Consider the following 23814-nt stretch of genomic DNA (forward strand, 5'->3'; position numbering starts at 1 on the left):
GGGGGTGGAGGGGGAATGGTTGGAGAACGAGACAGAGAGATACCAGCACTCTTATAAAATCCCTGTCTAAATCCTGTGTACCCACTTAAGATGTCTGTCACTCTTCATAAAGGGCTGCAACTTAACCCAGCCAGTGTGGTTTAACAATAGAGCAGACGTGCTGCGCTCAGACAGGTGGTCTAGACTGGCACCGAGCCAGATGCTGAGGGCCCATGCCACCCTCCCCTCTGTTTTAACAAATCCATATCCGTGATGACACACCGATGCACCCCAACGCTGTCAGTCACTGCCGAGCGGCATCACTGAGCGCTGCTAGAACGCTTCACGACAAAAAGATGAATTGAGAAGGAGAGCACAAGGATATTGGGAGCTTTTCATGCACGAAATCAGACTGAGATTTCTGCTGGATCATCTCTAGTGTTTTGACTACTGGTTAAAGTCTGATACAGCCTTTTCTGGGCCTGAGCTGCTCTGCTGCCTCAAACAGAAAGAGACCATCTGACAAGGCAACCGCTGTGTTTTTGGTACCATTTCAAAGGGATATTTTAAGTTCACCCAAAACTTAAAGGATTAGATCACTACTGAATTATAATTTCCTTGTAATTTACTCATCCCGATGGCATCCAAGATGTTTATGTCTGTCTTTCTTCAGTCGAAAAGAAATTTTATTTTGAGGAAAACATTCCAGGATTTTTCTCCATATAGTGGAGTTCAACGGGGATCCAAATTGCAAACTGCAGTTCATTACAGCTTCAAAGGGCTCTACATGATCCCAGCCAAGGAATAATGGTCTTATCTAGCTAAACGATCGGTCATTTTCTTAAAAATATTAAAATGTATATACTTTAACCACAAATGCTCATCTTGCACTAGCTCTGATTTCACGCTTTATATAATCACAAATGGAAAGATCACACATTTTTTCCTCCACCTTCAAAATCGTCTAACGTTGTTGTTTTAGCTTTTTTTGTAAAGAGGGTTTGACTTTGTTTGCTTGTTCACTTTGCAAACACTGGGTCGGTACTTCCATGTACGTCACATGCAACCTTTCCAATTTGACTATTGAGCTAGTGTGTGAAGTTGAGCTAGTGCAAGACGAGCATTTGTGGTTAAAAAGTACTTACATTATTTATTTATTTATTTATTTTTAGAAAATGACAGATTATTTCGCTAAATGACACCCTTATTTCTTGGCTGGGATCGTGTAGAGCTCCATTGAAGTCCACTATATATAGAAAAACCCTGGAATGTTTTCCTCAAAACCCCTAATTTCTTTTCGACTGAAGAAAGAAAGACATGGACATCTTGGATGACATAGGGGTGAGTAAATTATCAGTAAATTTAAACTCAGAAGTGAACCAATCCTTTTGAATTTATGTCTTTATTTGCTCAACCTCATGACTTTCCAAACATGTACGACTTTCATTCTTCTAAGGAACACAAAAGACGACATTTTGATTATTGTCTCAGTGGGTTTTTTGTTCATTCAATAGAGGTCTGTGGTACTCAAAAATGTTTGCTTACCAAAATACTTCAAATATTCCATTGTTTTCTACAGGAAGACTCATTTGGAACAACATGGGGGTAAGTAAATAATGATGATTTTCATTTTTGAGTGAACGATCCCTTTAAGAATAGGTACATCTAAAATGTGACAAAACAAGTCTTAAAGGAGTAGTTCACTTTCAGAACAAAACTTTACAGATAATGTACTCACCCCCTTGTCATCCAAGATGTTCATGTTTTTCTTTCTTCAGTCATAAAAAAAGGATGTTTTTTATGGAAAACATTTCAGGATTTCTTTCCATATAATGGACTTCTGTGGTGCCCCCGAGTTCCAAAATGCAGCTTCAAATGGCTCTAAACGATCACAGCCGAGGAAAGAAGGGTCTTATCTAGCAAAACGATCGGTTATTTTCTAAAATAAATTACAATTAATATTCTTTTTAACCTCAAATGCTCGTCTTGTCTAGCTCTGTGTGTACTCTGTGTAGAGATTAAAAAGTATATAAATTGTAAATGTTTTAGAAAATAACCAGTCGTTTCTCTAGATAAGATAAGATATTTTGATTTTTTTTTTTTTTGCACTCTCAGATTCCAGATTCAAGGCCAAATATTGTTCCATCCTAACAAACCATACATCAATGGAAAGCTTATTTATTCAGCTTTCAGATGATGATTAAATCTTAATAAAAAAATACCCTTATGACTGGTTTTGTGGCCCCAGGTCAAATAAATTATACCACAATAGACCAACATGAAACAAATAGATTGATATGGTAGCATTTCATTCAGCTCAAAACAACAGTCCTTGTTAACCACAGTACAGGTAACACCTACATAAAAATAGTGAAAAAAGTAGCCGGTTTCCCTCAGTCCAGACACAACACATCAACTATTTCATGGACATAATGAATGAAAAAATGAAATATAACATAGTTCTGCTTATTGAACTGTCTCATACTGACTCTCACAAACCTGGTAGACTAGTTCTTCTTGGCTCATCATAGCACCTGGCACCTTGTTATCATGACTTTGTTTTATAGTGGACTGACAAAAACCTGTGCAACATGAATCCTGGAAATGGCATAAAAAGCCAGCCAATCAGATTGAGCCTTTCAGTTTCAAAAAGCCCTTGCTGTGTTTGTTGTCAATATGCATCATATGGCCCGTGAAGAGTGAGACTGTCATCTCCAACCGGCTGCCAGACCACTGTAAAGAATCACAAGTGGATTTTGTGGGATTCTGGATTAACCTGATGAATAACTTTTGTACAAAACTGAGAACACACACACTTTGCTGCTTTGGAAGTGATGCTGCAAGAACACACTCTACTTACACTACCATGGAAAGGTTTGAGGTCAGGATTTATTTATTTGTTTAAGAAATGAATACTTTTATTCATCAAGGATGCATTAAATTGATTACAAGAGAACTATTTCAAATGCTGTTCTTTTGAACTTTCTAATTCTATTCAAAGAATCCTGAAGAAAAAGTATACTGGTTTTCACAATAATCAAATAATAATCAGCAGAACTGTTTTCAACAAAGAGAACGACAAGAAATGTTTCAATAATCAGTGACCCTGGACCACAAAACCAGTTATAAGGGTCAATTTTTTTTAAATTGCGATGTATACATCATAACTAAATTAGCTTCCCATTGGTGTATGGTTTATTAAGATAGTGTAAGGACAATATTTGGCAAAGATAAATGTATTTGAAAATCTGGAGAAAATTGCCAAATAAAAGTTCTTAGCAATGCATATTACTAATCAAAAATTAAGTTTTGATATATTTACGGTGGGAAATTCACAAAATATCTTCATGGAACATGATGTTTACTTACTATCCTATTGATTTTTGGCATACAAGAAAAATCGATAATGTTGACCCATACAATGTATTGTTGGCTATTGCTACAAATATACCTGTGCTAATTAAGACAGGTACTACTTATTTCTGAAGGATCATGAGACACTGAAGACTATAAAGCAGCAGCACAGACATGCTGAGAAAGACATGCTTTCTTTTTAAATATCTTTTCCAGAGGGAAAAAAAGTAATTTGTGTTTGGAACAACATGAGTGTGAGCAAATTACTAGATTTTGATTTCTGGATAAACTATCCCTTTAAGAGCAGTGTTCATAACTCGGAGCTATTGCCAAAATAAACCTAAAACACCGTTAATGGAGCATGGCTGCCATTCAACACTTCTTTCAACACAGCAAACTGTTCTAGAGCCAATCAAAAGACAGGAATCCGAGCGACCGCGAAAGCATATATAGAAAAGCATACATGCCAAGGTGAATTCATCTCACTTAAACTATCAGTAACATTAAAATGACAAGCCCTGACACACTTGGGCACAGGAGCTGAGATTATGGCCCACTGCTCCTTTACTTTATCCTACCTCAGCCAATCCGCAACCACGATTGTCTGCTGTGCAAATACCTCAGCCTGAGTCCTCAAACACAGGACATTCCTGTCCTGTGAATCAACTGGAGTTTGGAGCCAAACGGCCTACCTGAGAGTTGTCTTCTCACGCTATACCTCTCAATTCATCTGAAAACATGAGTCACGCTCCAATCATGTTTAATTGCCTCGCTTGTCGCACTTATCGATCTGCCGTACCATTAGAGTCGATTGTGCAGTATGTTGCGCAACCAGCGGGTTTAGAGGAAAATCAATACGGCTATTATAGAGCCGTATGTACTGAAGGCATGATCGGCCATATCTGCATGAATAGGGTGCATTTTAAAGTGGATGGCAGAATAAATAAATAAAGCCGTATGCAATGTGTATACTGCGCATAATACAATGCTCTTAACCCATCACTGTGACAAAAATATGATTAAAATTTAATATACACTACTATTCAAACATTTGTGGTTATTTAGCTCACCAAGGCTGCATTCATTTGATCATTACTCCAGTCTTATATATATATATATATATATACACACACACACACACACACACACACACACACACACTGTGGTAGCATGCTTCTGAATAAAATAGATTTTATAAAATAAAGCATGGAAGCATGTTTATGAAAAATAAAATAAAAAAATAAAATATATTAAAAAAATGACACACTAATGGAAGCATAATTCTGAACATTAAAAAATGCAATAAAATGGGTAACTTTTTTTTCCTTACAATTTGACTATTGCAATTCTGAAGAAAAAAAAAAGGACCTATATACTATGGGAGCATTTTTCTGAAAAATAAAATAAAATAAAATAAAAAATAGGTCACTTTTTCTCTTAAAATTGGACTATGTTTATTGCAATTTTGAAGAAAAAAAGACATATATACTATGGAAGCATGTTTCTGAAAAATAAGATACAATAAAATAAAATAAAAGTTTTATTCTCTTATTTGACTTTGTTTCTCATAATTCTGAAGAAAAAAAAAATATACTATGGAAGCATGTTTCTGAAAATTAAAAAATAAAATGCAATAAAATAGGTAACTTTTTTCTTACAATTTGACTTGCAATTCTGAAGACAAAAAGTCATATATACTATGGAAGCATGTTTCTGAAAAATAAAATAAAATGGTAACTTTTTATATTCATAACTTTATAAATCTTTTTTTCTCAGAATCCTCAAAATATACACATAAAACTTGATTTTTCAAAACTGTTTGAACCCTGAGTGTTGTGCTATAACACTTGACCTGGGTGCAATGTGCTGCCACGGGTACGGCTGTAGTTTAATGTCTGTTTAATGTAGTTGCACTGGTGAGCACTGACACAAACAGTGTGAAAAGGCCTTAAGAAACACATTAGAATTTATTCTCAACACACCCAGAGTAAAGAAATGGTGTAAAGGCGGCACTGGCCCAACACAAAAGAGTAATTTGGCAGCGACTGCGCAGCCACTAGACAAACAATTGAAACGATCCTCTCCTTAAGAAGGGTTCTCAAACAAGTAAACACAAATAAACGCTAAAAAGACAAGCCTCTTCAGCGCCTGCCACGTTTGGTGCCCCCTTGTCTCCTCTAACTGGGGTTTTTGTGTGTATTCAGCACGTCTCGGTGACTGCGATTTTAATCGAGGGATGGGAAGTTGCCGCTTTGACACTTGGCAGAACTTGGAGGCCTCTCTATTTCTCAACCCTGGGAATGCAAACAGCAGTCGTCTCCCAAACGGCTTCCCACATCCCTCCCCCTGCAACCTGGCCAGCCCCTGCACCTGTGCCTCTGTCTGTCTCTCCTCCCTTTCGTCCTCTCTCCCCAGCTTTCTTTTTGGGTTTATTGTAGGCCAGGTGTGAGAGACGTTGGCACTGCCTCAATCAGACTCCTTGTTGTCGTCTTACGTGGGCAGCAGATGCCTAATAAGTCGCCCAGCATGCACACACACGCAAGCGCACAAACTTCCAACACATGCAAGAGTCAAAATAGAGCGCTAAATGTCAGGCTTGGAGTGATTCATTAATGAAAAAGTTCACTCAAGAAGGGACTGAAGCATTCAAGTTTCAAAATATAACATAAATAAAAAATAAAATAAAATAAAATATTTAAATAATAAATAAATAAAATATTTATTAAGCAGTAATAAATGATAAGCTGTTTCTCGTCTCACAGGAAGAAAGGAATTTGCAACTTGATGTTGCTCCTCATAGAAATCTGTAATATGACTTTAGATTTCAAATTATACTACCAGTCAAAAGATTTATGTTTTTTTTTTTTGTTTTTTTTTTTAAAGACGACTCTTTTCACCAAGCCTGCATTTATTTGATCCAAAGTACAGCAAAAAAACAGTTGGACTGTTTCTCGCATTTCTGAACAACAACAAAAAAAGCAACACATATATACTTTAGAAGCGTGTTTGTGAAAAATAGAATAAAAAAAGGTAACTTTTTCTCTTACAATTTGACTTTATTTCTTGCAATTCTGAAGAAGAAAAGCATACATAAAGTTTTCTATTTTAATATATTATAAAATAAAATGTATTCCTGAAATTTCAAAGCTAAATTGTTTTGCATCATTACTCCAGTCACAGGATCCTTCAGAAATCATTCTAAATTTTGATTTGCTGCTCAAAAAACATTTATTATTATTAATATGTTAAAAACAGCTAAGCAGATTTTATTTAGGCTTCTTTGATGAATAGAAAATTCAGAAGAACAGCTCTGGAGACTGGAGTAACGATGCTGAAGATTCAGCCTTGATCACAGGAATAAAATACATTTTAAAAGTTCAAATAGAAAATAGTTATTTTCAAATAGTAAACATATTTCAAAATTGTAGTGTTTTCACTGTGCTTTAAATCAAATAAATGCAGGCTTGGTGAGCAGAAGAGACTTCTTTTTTTTATATTTTGACTGGTACTACTATGGACCAAATTTTATGATGTCTCTGTCCTTATTAAAGCTTGAAAGTCGACGTTCAATCTAATTACACGAAAAAAGCCCCAAAAATGATTCTAATGTTCCTTGGAGAAAAAAAAAAAAAAAAAAGAACGTGTGTGAGTACATGACAGAACTTTTATTTTTGAGTCACCTATCCCTTTGAGAGTAGGCCGCTCTTGTGTACAGGCAAATGTCACGGTACACAGATCCGCCGTGTTCTCAGGTCCCGTGATCAGTGCATCGTGTCATGTGTGTTTATGTGTCCTGTGAAATCCTGACCTTTTGATTATGTTTTGGTTCTTGATTATTTTGTGTTCTAGTCTTTAGTTTGTGCCGTGTTGGCCTTTTGTTTGTTTTATTTGTTTGTTATATTCATTAAAAATACTCACCTGCATCTTGGACCCAGACCAGGAGGTCTGAATGCTGATCGTGACAGCAAAGCAAAGCCCTAAATGGCCCACAATGCTTTACCGTTTATAATGCATCTGCTGCTCCCTACTTCTTTGTGTTTGCTTAAATCTGCACTGCCCATATCAACTCTTTTTCGCCTCCCACTCACTCCACGTAAAGCTGTTTTAATGATGATGTCTCCAGGACAGTGCTCTGATTAATGATTATAACAGGGTATTAAGTGACAGGTAAACCAACGGCAGGTGCTTTTTGCCCGCACACACACGCCGTCTCTCTCGATCTCCCATAGGTGCTTGCGGTTTGATAGACAGAAGGTCTCTGTGAATGTTTCTTTCAGGAGGGGGTTGAAACGGACATCTGCTGGGGTCTGGCTGCTGTGGTGTGGAAGCTCTGCGTTGTGTGGCGTTCGGTGGGCGCTGGGCAGCAGCGTCTTTGAAGCGGCGTCTGCGCTCAGAGCGGTTTTGTTCCCTCCAAGCCGGTGGTGGGATTAAGTCAGACTCTCCAGAGGAAGAAAAGCCTCTTCAGTGGGCCTACGCAACTGTTTGTAAGGGGGTTTATGGCACGCCATGAAAGTTGTGCCATTAAACAGTGGGCTTGATGAATAGGTCTTCCAAAATGCTAATGCCACCCATCTATGTGAACGTGTGATTGAGCATTGAATGTGGCCGTACACTCAGATCAAAGTCAAATCCTTTTTGAAAGGAGATGGGCGACTTAAAAATGAGTAACACGGCAAAGAGCTCAAATACCGAATTATAATGCCAAGTGCAACATAAAAGAAGGGAGTTAGAGTGAGGTAAACACTTGGACAGCTGGCGTGTGGGGAAAATACATCAATTTTTATAATTTCTCTTCAATATTTTTCAGCATCGAATGAAATATATTCACTGTCCAAATTTCAACATCAGCCATCTTAGATGATTTAATTTCACTGTGATGTCTGCAATGCACTTTAGCTGAAATATAGTTCTGTTATTGACAAGGAAAATGCCAATGGGTCTGAGTCCACCTTGGCAAGTCTGAGTCGAGTTTAAGGCGTCTATCATCAAGACACCTTACTTTAATTTTATGTTGTTAATATTTTTTTTAATGGCTTCGTGTCATTGTCTGTGTCAAGTTCAAGTCCACCCAAGTGCACCCTAAGTTCATTCATAATTCAACTGCAGTCTGAGTTTAGTTCGAGTCAAAGCATGACAAGTCAAAATTGTTAAATATAAACTTGCATTTGTGAGAAGAAGTGTCAGAATTGCTAGTTTTAATCTCTCAATTCTGACTTTATTTTTCACATATTGCATTTATATCTCGCTATTCTGACTTTATCACAATTGCGAGTTTCTATCATGCAAATCTATGAAAAAGTTACAATTGCAAGTTTATCTTGTAATTCTGAGGGAAAAAAAGTCAGAATTGTGAGATATAAACTCGCATTTGTGAGAAAAAAAGTCAGAATTGTGAGTTCCGCTCAATTGAATTGAGTTCATAATTCAATTGCAGTCTGAGTGGAGTTTGAGTCAAAGTCTAATAAGACAGAATACAAACTCATATTTGAGAAAAAATATTTCTCACAATTGCATGTTAATATCATGCAAACCTGAGAAAAAGTCACAATTGTAAGTTTCTCTTGTAATTGTGAGAAAAAAAAGTCAGAATTGTGAGAAAAAAGTCAGAATTGTGACACATGCAAGTTCATTTGTGAGAAAAAAATAATTTTGAATTCCGTTTAATTGAATTGAGTTCATAATTTAATTCCAGTCTGAATCCAGTTTGAGTCAAAGCACCTTAAGTCTAATCAGAAGGCAGAATTTCTCTCTTAGTTCTGACCTTATTTCTTGCAAATTGGGGTTATATCCCGATATTCTGACTTTATAACTCGCAATTGCAAGTTTATATAATGCAAGTCTGAGATAAAGTCACAATTGTGAGTTTCTCTTGTAATTCTAAGAAAAAAAGTCAGAATTGTGAGAAAAAAAAAGTCTGAATTGTGATATAAACTCGCAATTGCGAGAAAAAAAAAAGTCTGAATTAAAAGATATAAACTCACATTTGAGAGACAAAAATTCTAAATTGTGAGATATAAACTTGTATTTGTGAGAAAAAAAAGTCAGAATTGCTATTTTTTTCTCTCAATTCTTGCAGTTGCATTTATATCCCAATATTCTGACTTTATAACTCACAGTTGCGACTTTATAGTATGTAAGGCTGAAGAAAAAGTCACAACTGTGAGTTTCTCTTTTAAAAAAGTTTCTCGTCTCAGAAACAGAAGTCAGAATTGTGAGATTAAACTTGCATTTCTTCAGTTGCAGTTTGAATCCAGTTTGAGTCAAAACACCTTAAGTCCAATGAGAACTATGACAGATATTAAGACTTTCAAAGAATAATGGCCTGTTTGTCCTACAAAGCAATCAAACAGCTTCAGAAGACTTGACATATAGTGTAAGAGTCAAATGGACTAGTTTTATGCAATTGTGTTGAACTTTAAAGTTTCAATCATTATTCATTGTAAATTCAGGGAAAGGAACAACCAGTATTTTATTCTCAGTTTCTCCTTTTATGTTCCACAGAAGAAATAAAGCCATGTGTTTTTGAAAAGGTGATCTAATGATGACAGAAATTTCATTTTGGCTGAACTATTCCTTCGAGCCCTACAGTTCCAATAAATATCACACAGATTACAAGACAAGCTGCTTTGCTGCAAACCAAACACAACCAGGACATTTGATGAAAAATCTGAATCAACACAGAGCACTGAAAGTGCATTACAAGCTCAGTGTGGCAGAGGAAATTAGCAGTTTATGATTTTTCTACTGAAAAAGACCCGTCACTTGTTTTTCTCACCATTTTCCAGGCAGCGTCTGCCTCAGAGGCACAGCTCACATTAAAAAAAAAAAAAAAAAAAATCAGCTTGCATCCTCTCTCTCTCTCAGAGCTTTTCCAAATCACAGATTACAACATCCTGAGAAATTACACGCTGAACAGTTAATTACCAACTGTACTTGGACATATTAACTCTGCTGCTTTTAATTAATAATTAAAAATGTTTAAGCATGTCTTAAAGTGACTAATTAAAAACGACCATGACAGCAATTCATTTCAAAGAATTACCACTTGTTATAAGGTCCTTCGACTCCTTTTAATGAAGCTGTTTTTTTCCTGACTGTCATTTTCTGCTAAATAAAGCTGGAAATGAAAACAAATGGGGAAATTAAAAACAGGAAGGCTGACATCTTCAGCAAGTGAAATATCTCAGTCTGAAAATATACTACGCTAATAACACCATCCGTTTTCATACTCTCTTCTTCAGCTGTCCTTAAAAGTGCAGTCTCAGCTCGAGTTAACCGCCAGGGATCCGACCGACTCTTTAACATTGACCTCTGAGAGAGAAAGAGAGCGGGTCACTCACCTCTTTTTGGCCGGGCAGTCCTCTGAGTACTCGCTGCTTCCATCTGTGCTCTGAGAGCAAGACCCGTTCTTTTTAAGGCCTCCTTTAGACCCACATCCATTCAGCTGCCCGTTTGACAAGGAAGCTGTAGAGAAAGATAGAAGCAACAAAAACTTGAGAAACAGTAACAACCTCCAGATGCAGCATGGCAAGCAATCAAATTTAAGATCAAATATCATCACCACAGTGTGGTTTTACTTTAATAACGCAATGCAGAAAAAAGTCAGAATTGATCGTTCTCTCTTAATTCTGACTTTATTTCTCTCAATTGCAAGTTTATCCTGCTATTCTGACTTTACAACTCGCAATTGCGATCTTATATCATGCAAGTCTGAGAAAAAAAGTCACAATTGAAGAATTGATAGCTCGCAACAGCAAGTTAAGTCAGAATTTTCAGAAAAAAAAAAAAACTAAATATAAATTCTAAAAACATTTTGGTTTTTCCCCCCTCAGAACTAGACTTAATTTGCAGTTGCAAGTTTATCTCAAAATTGAGGAAAAAAGTCAGAATTGTTATATACAAACTCACAATTGCTAGGATAAAAGTCAGAATTGTTATATATAAACTCACAATTGCTAGACTTAGAGATTTAGATTTAGAATTACGAGATACAAATTCACATTTGCAAGAAAAAGTCACAATTGAGAGTTTCTCTTGTAATTCTGAAAAAAAAAAGTCAGAATTGCGAGATAAACTGGCATTTGTGAGAAAAGAAGTCAGAATTGATAGTTTTTATCTCTCAATTCTAACTTTATTTCTCGCAATTACGTGTTTGTGTCCCACTGTTCTGACTTTATTTCTTGCAATTGCAATGTTATCATGAAAATCTGAGAAGTCACAATTGACAGTTTCTCTCATAATTCTAAAGGGGGGAAAAAAATCTGAACTGTGAGTAAAAAAAGTCAGAATCGTGAAATACAAACTTGCATTTGCAAGGAAAAGTCAGAATTGATCGTTCTTCTCTCTTAATTCTGACTTTATTTCTCTCAATTGCAAGTTTATCCTGCTATTCTGACTTTATAACTCGCAATTGCGATCTTATATCATGCAAATCTGAGAAAGTCACAATTGAGAGTTTCTCTCGTAATTCTAAAGGGGGGAAAAAAAGTCAGAATTGTGAGAAAAAAAGTCAGAATTGCGACATACAAACTCGCATTTGCAAGAAAAAGTCAGAATTGATTGTTCTTCTCTCTTAATTCTGACTTTATTTCTCTCAATTGCAAGTTTATCCTGCTATTCTGACTTTATAACTCGCAATTGCGATCTTATCATGCAAGTCTGAGAAAAATTCACAACTGTGAGTTTCTCTCGTAATTCTGAGGGGAAAAAAGTCAGAATTGCGAGAAACAAACTCTTAATTCTGACTTTATTTCTCGCAATTACGAGTTTGTATCCCGCTGTTCTGACTTTATTACTTGCAATTGTGATGTTATATCATGAAAGTCTGAGAAAAGGTCACAACTGAGAGTTTCTCTCGCAATTCTAAAGGGGGAAAAAAAAAGTCAGAACTGTGAGAAAAAAAAAAGTTAGAATTTCGACATATTAACTCGCATTTGCGATAAAGTAAGAATTGATAGTTTTTATTTATTTCTCGCAATTGCGAGTTTATATCAAGCCTGAGAAAATGACACAACTGTGCATTTCTCTTGTAATTCTGAGAAAAAAGTCAGAATTTCATATATCATGCAACTCTGGAAAAAAAAAGAATCACAATTGCTAGATGTAAACTTGCAATTGTGAGGAAAAAAATCTGAATTGTGAAATAAAAACTTTTGCAATTTTTATTCTGTGGTGGAAACGGTCTTTCATACAAAGCTTATCGTGTCTGCAATTGTAATAACAAATAAGACATAATAAATATTTTGCATAAGATGAATATTAATACTGGTTTCTGTTCAGTCCGGTGAGTTACATGTTGAATGTAAACAGCATTTAACACAAGGAAACCTATAAAACAACATGTAAAGAACTGTGGATGTTAACGCTAGAGAATCCAGGATTACGGAGTTAAATCTCCATTTACACGGCTCAGCTGATTTAATTTCCGTGTTTAGTAACATTCATTAAGCGAATATCCAGAATCAAACATTCCCAGAGCTGGACCTCAAATCTCCAACCGGCCGGAAAAACAGCTTTTGAAAAGAAACTACAATAAAGCTGCTCTCCAACACATACATGAAAAGCTATAAAAATGCTTCTCTCTCATATACAAACCAATATGGCTGGACTTCAAAGCATGTGAGTAAATTCCTACGAGGTCTATTCTCACAGGACACAACATTGTCTGAGAAAATTGGGACGGTTTAACTCCAAATAGAAAAAGCAGCAAAACAACATGTCCTATATTCAAAACGACTCCTCAAGTGCAAGAGCAAACAAGCTCGCGAGCCGCTGCCTTCATCACGACACGGGAAGCCAAAACCCGGGAGAGCCGGCCAAGCCAAGCCGACGTGGGTGGAGAGGGATCAGATGTAAACAGCTTAACGCGGGCTGCTCGCTTCCCGCGCCGTGTTTTACATATGTTGGTCTCACTTGAGTGGCTGTGTGAAAGACAGTCGGAGTCTAGCGGAGCCAAACGTCCTATCTCTCTCTCTCCCTCTCCCTTTCTCTACAGGCCGGGAGAGCGTGTGACGGTTTATCAGCCGTCTGTCCTTCAGGGCCTCTAATCATATTTATGCGTGTTTAACTAAGCCCGTCGCCTCGCTGCGTTCACCTCCTGGTTTCCACAGAGAGCGAGATGTTGTGTGAGAAGTGCGCTGTTATGGTGCGCAACCCATTAGTTATTTCTGAATACCAACCAATGGAGAAATGCAGTATAGGAGTGTCCCACCACATACCTGATGCTCAGAGCATGATTACAACATGAAACGCATCTAGACTGAATTACAACACTCTGAAAAAAACAAAAATGCTTTGTGCTCGAAACCTGACGGTTTACACATAAGTTAGGAACCATTTCGCTGTCCATTGACCTTGCCCTGGTCCAAAACTGATCTGAGAACTTCAAAAAGACAGGGTTAAAGACAGGTTCAAGGTTCAAATTGCAGTGTCAATGGGCTCTACACAGTTAGGAATAAGGGTCTTATCTAACCTGCTGAAAAAAAAACAGCCAGGTTTTAGCTGGTCAGCAGGCTGGTTTTATAGGGGTTTTGGGCACTTTCCTGGCCTGGCAGGAGGCTGGTCAGGCTAGTCTTAGCCGGACAGGTTAGGAGAACATCAGCTAAAACCAGCTACTTCCAGCTTAAACCAGCTAAGATCAGCCAACCGGTTTGGCTGGTTTTAGCAGTTTTTTTCAGCGGTGAAAAGATAGGTAACTTTTACAAAATATGTAAATTTATATACTTTTTAACCACAAATGCTCGTCTACCTGATGCTCAGAGCATAAGTACAACACAAAACGCATCTAGACTGAATTACAACACTGAAAAAAACACACAAATTGCTTTAGGCTCGAAACCTGACGGAACTATTTCCCTGTCCATTGACCTTGCCCTGGTCCAAAACTGATCTGAGAACTTCAAAAAGACAGGGTTAAAGACAGGTAGAAGGTCCAAATTGCAGTTTCAATGCAGCTTCAAAGGGCTCTACACAGTCAGGAATAAAGGCCTTATCTACTGTCTTATCTACCTCTGCTGATAAAAAAAACAGCTACCACTGGTCAACCAGGCTGGTTTTAGCTGGTCAGCAGGCTGGTTTTAGAGGGGTTTTGGCAACTTTGCTGGTCAGGCTGGGAGACCAGCTAAAATCAGCTACTTCCAGCTAAGACCAACTAACCTGGTTTTAGCTGGTTTCTTCAGCAGTGAAACGATAATTTTCTAACAAAATATGTAAATTTATATACTTTTTAACCACAAATGCTTGTCTAGCTTATATAGCACTAGCTCGACCTCATGCATTACGTATTCGTGTTGGAAAGGTCATGAGTGACGTAGGCAAAAGACCCAAAAGACAAAACTGACCCAGAGTTTACAATGTGGACATGTAAAGTAAGTCAAATGCCCTTTACAAAAAAAAAAAAAAAAAAAGTTAAATCAACGATTTTTGAGGATTTTGAAGTTGGAGGAGAAAATGAGACTGAGTTTTTCACCCTACTGTACCATTTTGAAGCAAAGAACACAGACAACAAACTAACTACACATGGCCTTTCCTAGCGTGAATTTGTGGTAAGAAAGTATATAAATTTGTATTTTTTTTATTTTAGAAAATTACCAATCATTTCACTACATAAGACCCTAATTTTTCAGCTGGGATTGTGTAGAGCCCTTTGAAGCTGCACTGCAATTTGGACTTTCAACCCATTGATCTCCATTGAAGTCCACTATATGGAGAACAATCCTGGATTGCTTTCCTCAAAAACCTTTATTTCTTTTCAATTGAAGAAAGAAAGACATGAACATCTTGGACGACATGGGGGTGAGTAAATTATCAGGAAATTTTTATTCTGGAAGTACACTAATCCTTCAACGATATTTGTAAAGCAGACTTAAGAATAACATTGTTATTAATATTTCAAGATGAACGTTTGCTGGACTGAAGCAACTTGATTATCCATACTTTATTTTAAATCAAATGCAAATGTCACATATGATTCATCAGGTATTTGAGAAACATTTGTTTGTTTATTTCTTAATCACCTTTGTATTGCACTGGATTATATAATGACTATAATTCTAATTGCGTAATAAAAATGACACAATATGTCTTACAAAGACATATCATTGGGAGGTATAGAGTGACAAATGATATTTATCTGGACTTTATAAGCAGTCTGCTATAAAAATAGTCATGTATAACTAAATTATGACTAATATTTCAAGTAGGCTTTGGAGGAAAAATAAAATGTTACAAAAATGTAGCATACTGTACATCTCCTTAAATAAGAGCATGTCTGGCCTGTGGTGGCAGACGCAGTTGCCTTGGCCAAAATAGGCTGTTTTTGTCCTCTTAACATTGCCTCAAAATGGACGCCAGTGCCACATTGTTTGGAACACAAAAGCTAAAACACGTCCCCTGATGGTCCCCTTTTGTCTGCTCTGCCAGCTGAGCTGGGAAACGATGGGCTTCAGGAGCACAGCAGCAGATTAGTGATCTACAGTCACATGGAGTTTGGTGACCCTGGACCACAAAACCAGTCTTAAGTAGCACGGGTTTGTGTCAATAGCAATAGCCAAAAATACATAGATTTTTCTTTTATGCCAAAAATCATTAGGATGTTAAGTAAAGATCATGGTCCAGGAACATATTTTGTAAATTTCCTACCGTAAATGTATCAAAACTTAATTTGGATAACTTTAAAGGCGATTTTTCTGCATCCTTAGATTTTCAAATAGTTATATCTCTGCCAAATATTGTCTAACCCAACAAACCATACATCAATGGAAAGCTTATTCATCTTTCAGATGATGCATAAATCTCAATTTAAAAAAAAAAGGACCCTTATGACTGGTTTTGTGGTCCAGGGTCACATTTAAAGACTCTCCATCGCTTATGGATCTGTGCATTGACTATAATGAGTCACATAGGATCTGAGATTTTAGAAACAAAAAAAAAGTCAAAACTTATAAAGAAAAAAAACTGAGAAACCTAGTACTGTAAGATTAGTTAGTTCTTTTAAATAGAACACAGTCCACAGACAGCTGTCAACAACTCTCAATCTGGGAGAGTGAAATAGCAAGGGAAAAAATGCTGACAAACTGAAAAGCAAGATGATTCAACAAAAAAGTACATCTGATGCATTAGTATATAGACTAACAGGCTCTCACTCCATACCCTGTCCCTATTTTGCTTACTGATTTCTCTTGAGCAGTAAAAATCATCAGCGGCTGCTAACATACGGACGGAACCTAAATCTGACGCTGATCCTTTTGTGTCAAAACATGCTGCGTTTGTGTCTGTTGAGCATTTGCATCCGTGAACAAAGTCTTCATACATCACCCTTCATTAAACACTCTGCGTTCAAAAGGGATTAGCATTACCCTGAGGTAACAACACAACGTAACCCATACGACAACAAGAAAACAAGATTAAGGGCTGTTGTGATAAGAGCTTATTATCAGTTTAGGAGTTTGTTCAAAGAGTGTATATCTAACCACCTGCCGTAGTCTCAACAGAGACCCCTTGAGCCAGAGTCTCTCTGCATGTTTACATGCGGGGCGAGGGGTTCATGTTTGAACTCCTGCTGTTTGTAGAGTCACTGGGACGAGATTACCTGTCACTAGCCGACCCCACGGCAGCTATTCTGAATAATAAACTTTTGTTCAGAGTAGTTAAGATACTTGTTTGCAAACAAATGGTTGCGAGAGACTACGCTGTGTGTGGACATCAATCGATTAGCAGACGAAACACTGGCAATGTTTGAAAAACATTGAAAGGTCTTTCAAAAATATTTACATTGGACAACAAACTCCGTTATTAAAATAAGAAGTGAGCTATTTTAATACATTATGGCATACTAAGTGGGCTATTTCTCAGAGCCTTGATATTAAAATAATGCTGTCTACTCTAAGTAAAGAGAAGCGTCCTGTCACTCCTGACATAAGCGATCAACTGCTGAAAGGGAATAGTCACTCACTTCTGTTGTATTTCTAATATTTTTCTTTCTTTTTCCCAATTGAGTGATAAAATGGGTAAGCCCACATCAAGAGAAGGCTTTCCCCCTCGCCTCTGCCTGGCTGTGCAGACTTGTACGTATGAGGCCTGTTCTTTGTTCCCTGTAGAGACTCAGAGCTCTTTTTAGTGAAAGCTCTGGCTTTCTGAAGCCTGTGTGAAGTAAAGTCCCAGAGTGCCAAGCTGCAGTGTCAGACACGCAGATATCAGACGACCTCCAAAGCTCTGAAGTAACCTGGATCATATGGCACTTTTACACATATGCTCACTGGAAACCTCCTTAGGAGCTTCCTTTGACCAAACAAAAGTGGATCAATTCAAACCTAACTATCTTTGCAAAGCTGGCTTCAGTCATATGATAGAAAACATGCATTAAATAATCATTCCAGAATAAAAATGTTCATGATAATTTACTCACTCCCATGTCATCCAAGATGTTCATGTCTTTCTTTCTTCAGTCAAAAAGAAATTGAGGTTATTGCAGAAAACAGTTCAGGATTTTTCTCCATATAGTGGACTTTAATGGTGGCCAACAGGTTGAAGGTCCAAACAGCTTCAAAGGGCTCTACATAATCCCAGCCAAGTAATAAGAGTCTTTTCTAGCTAAATGATTGGTCATTTTCTAAAGAAAAAAAATAATTTCTATACTTTTTAACCACAAATGCTCATCTTGCACTCGCTCTGCAAAGCAGGTCTTCACGCTTTGTGTAATCACATTGGAAAAGTCACGCACATCTAATTTTCTCCTTCAACCTCAAAATTGTTTTATATGTTTTTTTTGTAAAGGGCGTTTGACTTTCTTTGAGCATTAACTTTGTAAACATTGGGTTGGTACTTCTGCCTACATCAGACCTTGGCTGGGATTGTGTAGAGCCTCTTGAAGCTGCAGTTTGGACCTTCAACCTGTTGGCCACCATTGGAGTCCACTATATGGAGACAAATCTGAAATGTTTTCCTCAAAAACCTTAATTTCTTTTCGACTGAAGAAAGAAAAGACATAAACATCACATGGGGGTGACTAAATTATCAGGAAATTTTCATTCTGGAAATGAACAACTTCTTTAATAACAGATTTAATATCAAATGGGTGACCATATATTCTGTTTTTCCTGGCTAGGATTTCATACATTATATGCACATATATTTTTACTGCTTTTATTGTTCTCTGTAGAGCCCACCATCTGGCATGCTATGATTGGTTGATTATGTATGATGCTTGCACGCTATTGGTCAAAATACTTTTACATTTACCTTTACATTTAGACATTTAAAAGATGCTTTTATCCAAAGTGACTTAGAAAAGAGGGTCAAATAAAGATGGAAGAGATGTGTTTTTAGCCGATTCTTAAAGATTGAGTTGGGCAGGTCATTCCACCAGAAGGTTACATTTAATGTGAAAGTCAGTCAAAGTGATTTTTGTGCCTCTTTGGGATAACACAATAATGCACCGTTCAATTGCAGAACGCAAGCTTCTAGAGGGCACATAAGTCTGAAGTAATGAATTTAGGTAAAGGGGTGCAGAGCCAGTGGTGGTTTTGCAGGCAAACATTAATGCCTTGAATATTATGTGAGCAGCTATTGGTAGCCACTGCAAATTGATGTGACGTGTGTTCTTTTTGGCTCATTAAAAATTATTCTTGCAGCCGCATTCTGGATTAATTATAAAAGTTTGATAGAACTGGCTGGAAGACCTGCCAAAAAAGCATTGCAATAGTCCAGCCTGGACAGAACAAGAGCTTGAACAATACGTTGTGAACCATATTCTGAAAGAAAGGGCCTGATCTTCCTGATGTTAAATAAAGCAAATCTGCAGGACTGCAGACTTTTAGCAATGTGGTCTGAGAAAGTCAGCTGATCATCAATTACAACTCCAAGGTTTCTGGCTCTTTTTAAAGGAGAAATGGTTGATGTGCCTAACTGGATGGTGAAATTATGATGAAACGTAGGGTTTGATGGAACCACAAGCAGTTCTGTATTGGCAAGGTTGAGTTGAAGATGATGGTCCTTCATCCTTTTCAGTTATTACCTTCAGCCAGTATTAAAACAATAGGAAAACAAAGCCAAACCGGGACATTTAAGGCAATTTAGAAACCTCTTCCAGGACATGTCCAGGAAAAAAGTGGATGTATGGTCACCCTACTGTATATAAAAGTGTTGGTAACAGAATTTTCCAGCAAGTGGAAAAACTGAACAAAAACATGCCTGTGTACAGTTTCACAAGCTATTACCTGAGCGTTTAGAGTAGACACTCAATGGAAAAAAAGATTGAAAAACTTTGAAAGTGTCTTACCATTAGGCCCTTTTCCTCCATTGCTGAGGTCGTCACCGAGCTGGCGCTTTTGAGCGCTCTTGAACTCTTTCAACGAAAGATAGAGCACCTTCCGCACCACCCGCTCCTCCGACCAGGGCATCCCATCATTATCATCCTGTAAAGAGAGAGAACATCAGCACTATAGCAGACACCTCATCAGCACTCAAGGCACTGGCAAACATCAATGCAGCTGCTTGAGCAAACAAACAAAATCAATCTACAGCACTTTCCACGAAAAGAGACAACAAACGCCACACTTAAATGCGCATAAACACTTCCTTGCCAAATATCAAATGCTGTTATTATGAGGGTTCATGATGACTTCACTTTCCTCTTTCTGTAGGATCAATGATTTGTTTGATTTTAGGACTATTTCAAAACTACATCATCTTTTAGAGATTTTAAGAATGGAACAAAGACAAGGACATCCTTTCCAAAAAATACAGTTTCCTTTCCAGACAACAATCCTTGATAACAATTCTGAATCTATCTATAGAATAATTTTCCACACAGGTCAGGTTCTCACAGGCATGCTATAAATAACAAACATGTGCTGTGGGAGTGGTAATTTTCATTTATTAACAGGTTTGCTTGTAGACCTTCACCCAATGGATTATTTCATGTAGCATATTTAATAAACATCAGTAATGTAGTAGGCAAAAGATATTTAAATACAAATATTAAATTAAAAAGAGAAGATAAAATAAACATGTTTTAGTGAATACAAGTTTTATCTGTGGAATTCATCTGTAGATGAGGTGAAAGACACTACTGGTAGCAAATAACTGCATTTGTTGACATTCAAAGAACCAGTTAAAATGTTATTTCCCACACAGACAACAACGGCTTCCTCTCTCTCGAGTGCTCGTCTCGAGAGGGGAACTACAGACATTCCTGTGCCGTGGAGGTGGGGGAGTTGTGTTACTCAAAGTTACTGTACTGAAGGAGAAGCAAGTCAGTGAGACAGCTACAAAAACACAAAAATAGCAATAAAGTAACAAAGCATTCTACTGAAAGAGTCAAGGAGCAGACAATACTATATGATGCAAACAACACAATATGACCTTGGTAAACTGTTACTAAATCATGCTGTAATGCATTACAAAAAAGGGACCTTCAATAGAAACTGGTGCCACTAAACTAGATTCTTAATTGTTCTGGAAATGTATAGTAAGTTGCGTTTGCCTGTGCAAAACCTGCCTCCACAATGCTAGAATGTTGCAAATGTGTTTGCTAAGGTAGATAGTTGCACTCAAAAAAAAAAAAAAAAAAAAAAAAAAAAAGTATATAAATATAAGATTTATGTATTTGAATTGCATATCCGCTTTCTAACCATTTCTATCTCACAGGCAAATTTCTTTAACAGTATTAATAAACTGAATGTGTTTTAAATACATAACAACTAAGTTTATATGTATTATCAATATATCCAATTTGTTTCAACTTCATGAACTATTTTTTAAGTAACTAAATATTGCTTTTTCCACAGCTAGCCATTTTTTAACAGTGTTCTTTTTCTTCTTTCTACTGAATATTGCATGTTTTAATTCTAATCAATTTGTCTTTTAAAGACAATTCTCTGAGGCCATTCAATATTTAGTTATTTAGTTATTTCTATATTTCTTCAGGTTGGTCAACCTTTTTTACATGCTTTACAAATTAAGTATTGTATTGTAATTTGAATGATTGTTTAAATAAAATCAAATAGATGCAAATAGTAAATAATGAACTATGCCATGATATTTTGCCATGTTTCATTTATGCAAGATGTATGCACCAAATTAAATTTATAAGTAATTTATAAATTAAAATTTATATAAGTATGATGTGGCAGACCACATTTGCTCTGCATATCCTTGACAACCATGTCAACAATAACATCTTGCTTATTTTTTATCCATAGATGTGTATAGGTAGATTCCCCATTCGACTGCTTCAAGCACGTAGATGCGTCCGCCGTCTAAATGATAATACGGATTTGCCTATACATACAGTATCTATGGTTTTACCTGCTTAACTGAAAACGCACTAGTGTAAACAGGGCCTTATTCTCACCTGATCACACATACCACTCAACTAAAGTTTGAGGTATCTTGGCCAATGAAAGCTGCCATGGATTCCAGACCTTAAGCCGACAGTCTGAAGGTCTGGCTACGCGAGACTACACCAAATGCGAAGCAAAGATGTGCATTGCATCACTCGCTCTAGTTTACCTGCGTTTGGTGTGAACACAGCAAAATTACAAAACTTTCTGCACCACACATGAGCGTTATCAATTCAATGACTTTGAGACATAAACTGGCCAAATCTGGAGGAAAGGCCCAATTAGAAGTGTAAGGTTTGCATGGTGGCATTGTTTCCTGTGGGGTTAAGTAGAAGGCGGGGCTTGGGGAAACAAAAGGCATGGGAGTGTGTGCGAGTGCGAGTTCCTGTGCGGGGGCTGACACTGACAGGTGAACATCAGATCTCCCAGCAGACATGTCAACAAACACACACACCTCGACGCACTGATGCGCTGCAGAAGCCTGACAGCGGCTGATTGGGCGTGTGGTGTGTGAAACCACCAGAGCACCTCGTTAGAGACACACACACCTGCAGACGTGCATGCACACATAGACAGAGCGCGGCTCAAAATAGCCTGCATGCAAAGCCGCAGCTCAACCACAGCGCTGTTCTCAGACACCAGAATTAGCAAGTGATACAAAGTGTCAGTCTTAAGAATTAACTACATATTATTGCCCTAATGTGCCGCTCTATGGTCCTACACCAATAGACAGCATTTATATCAGCGTGCGAGTGCACGTAGAGCGCTCCGCGCAGACGGCGAGGTGGGCTGAAGCGCTCAGAGGCGTGATGCTGTCACTAGATCCCAGGAGCACAATCCAGCAGGCTGCCGGGTAGGCAGCAATTACCCCGCACTCGCTATCACCTCGCGGTCTGGCGCCGAGCCAGCGCTGCTCTCTGAATAGAGTATTACACACACACCTCTCCCGTCTGAAAAAAACTCTTCTCTCAACTCTGGGAGCCGACCACGAACGTTTTGCCTTGAAGTTTGTTTTCTTTTTTCCCTTTCCACCCTCCTCTCCGTCCTCATTCCCTCAAAGCCCTGGCAAGCCGCCACAGTTATTTCCTTCTTGCGCTACATATAGCATTCCAACTCTACAAAAAAATGCTGAGCTGGATACTGGCGTTAACAGAGCTGTAGGAGCACAGCGCAGCACGGCTCGCTAGCCTGCAATGAAAACAACGATCAGAAGAATGGAACAATCATATTACTGACCCAACGTTATAGCGAATGCCAAGTCATGGAGCCTCTGCACAACTACAGATATTCAGTGTTAGCTTGTGTTTTGCAGCATGTGCGAATTGACAAAAGGCTTCCAGGAGTCAGCGTAGCAGCTAATGCACAGTTGTGACAGCTAAACACATGGCAAACAACCTATTCACTTTTATCCTCCCTAAGAGTCAAACATGCTGATCTCAGAACAAACTCTTCTCTAAGGTAAATTATACCATGCGGCTACATATTTAATGCTAACTTTACACTTCGCCTTTAAAAGGGACTGTTTAACATTTAAGAACATTAACAGCATTGAGATGAATCGAAATGAACACATTTACATTATGTAGGTGTAGTTTGTTAACCAGGTCTAGTTACATAAGCTAAAATGTCAAAGCAATTCAAGTAAGTCGGTGAGTAAATATAAAACAAGTATGTGTCGCATTGCTAGCATAAGCGCAGTGGCCGCTATGCGTCAGCATAAAATGTGTTCTACTCGTTTTCATCAACTAGTCATCTACGTCAAGTCAGAACAACAGTTTAAAGACAATCTTGATGAGCAAGTAATCCAAAGTTTAATTAAACTGTCAACATGTTTACATCTAGCGAACTGAACATCTGATTCAACAGGATTTGAAGGTCACTTTATTGTCCCCCTTTGTGCAGTGCGTGTTAATATACCTGACACTCTAGTTTAATCAGGTACAACTTCTAGAGAAAAACTGCATAGAAAATGGACAAGGATGAAACTTTCTAGACCACGTGTGAATGAGTTCAGTTATAAACGGAAGTACACATTGGACTTCAGAATCATATACAGGAAGCTTATCTGCCCACAATGTGCACATACATGCACGAACCTGTCAAATAAAATTTGTCACAAAGACAAGCATCAGAAAGCTGC

At 37.6% G+C, this 23814-nt stretch overlaps 1 protein-coding gene across 1 annotated transcript in view; it reads right to left on the reverse strand.

The window, feature by feature from the left end:
* The window catches only part of jarid2b (jumonji and AT-rich interaction domain containing 2b), a 93490-nt gene that overhangs the window by 45239 nt on the left and 24437 nt on the right, over positions 1-23814 (reverse strand). The window contains exons 7-8 of the mRNA XM_073822437.1: positions 19610-19745; positions 10674-10797 (exon numbers count right to left, since the gene is read on the reverse strand). Coding sequence (XP_073678538.1) covers positions 10674-10797; positions 19610-19745 — 260 coding nt within the window. The remainder of the gene's footprint in view (positions 1-10673; positions 10798-19609; positions 19746-23814) is intronic.

This window comes from Garra rufa, chromosome 17, assembly GCF_049309525.1.
Source record: "Garra rufa chromosome 17, GarRuf1.0, whole genome shotgun sequence".
In the NCBI taxonomy this organism is placed as follows: Eukaryota; Metazoa; Chordata; class Actinopteri; order Cypriniformes; family Cyprinidae; genus Garra; species Garra rufa.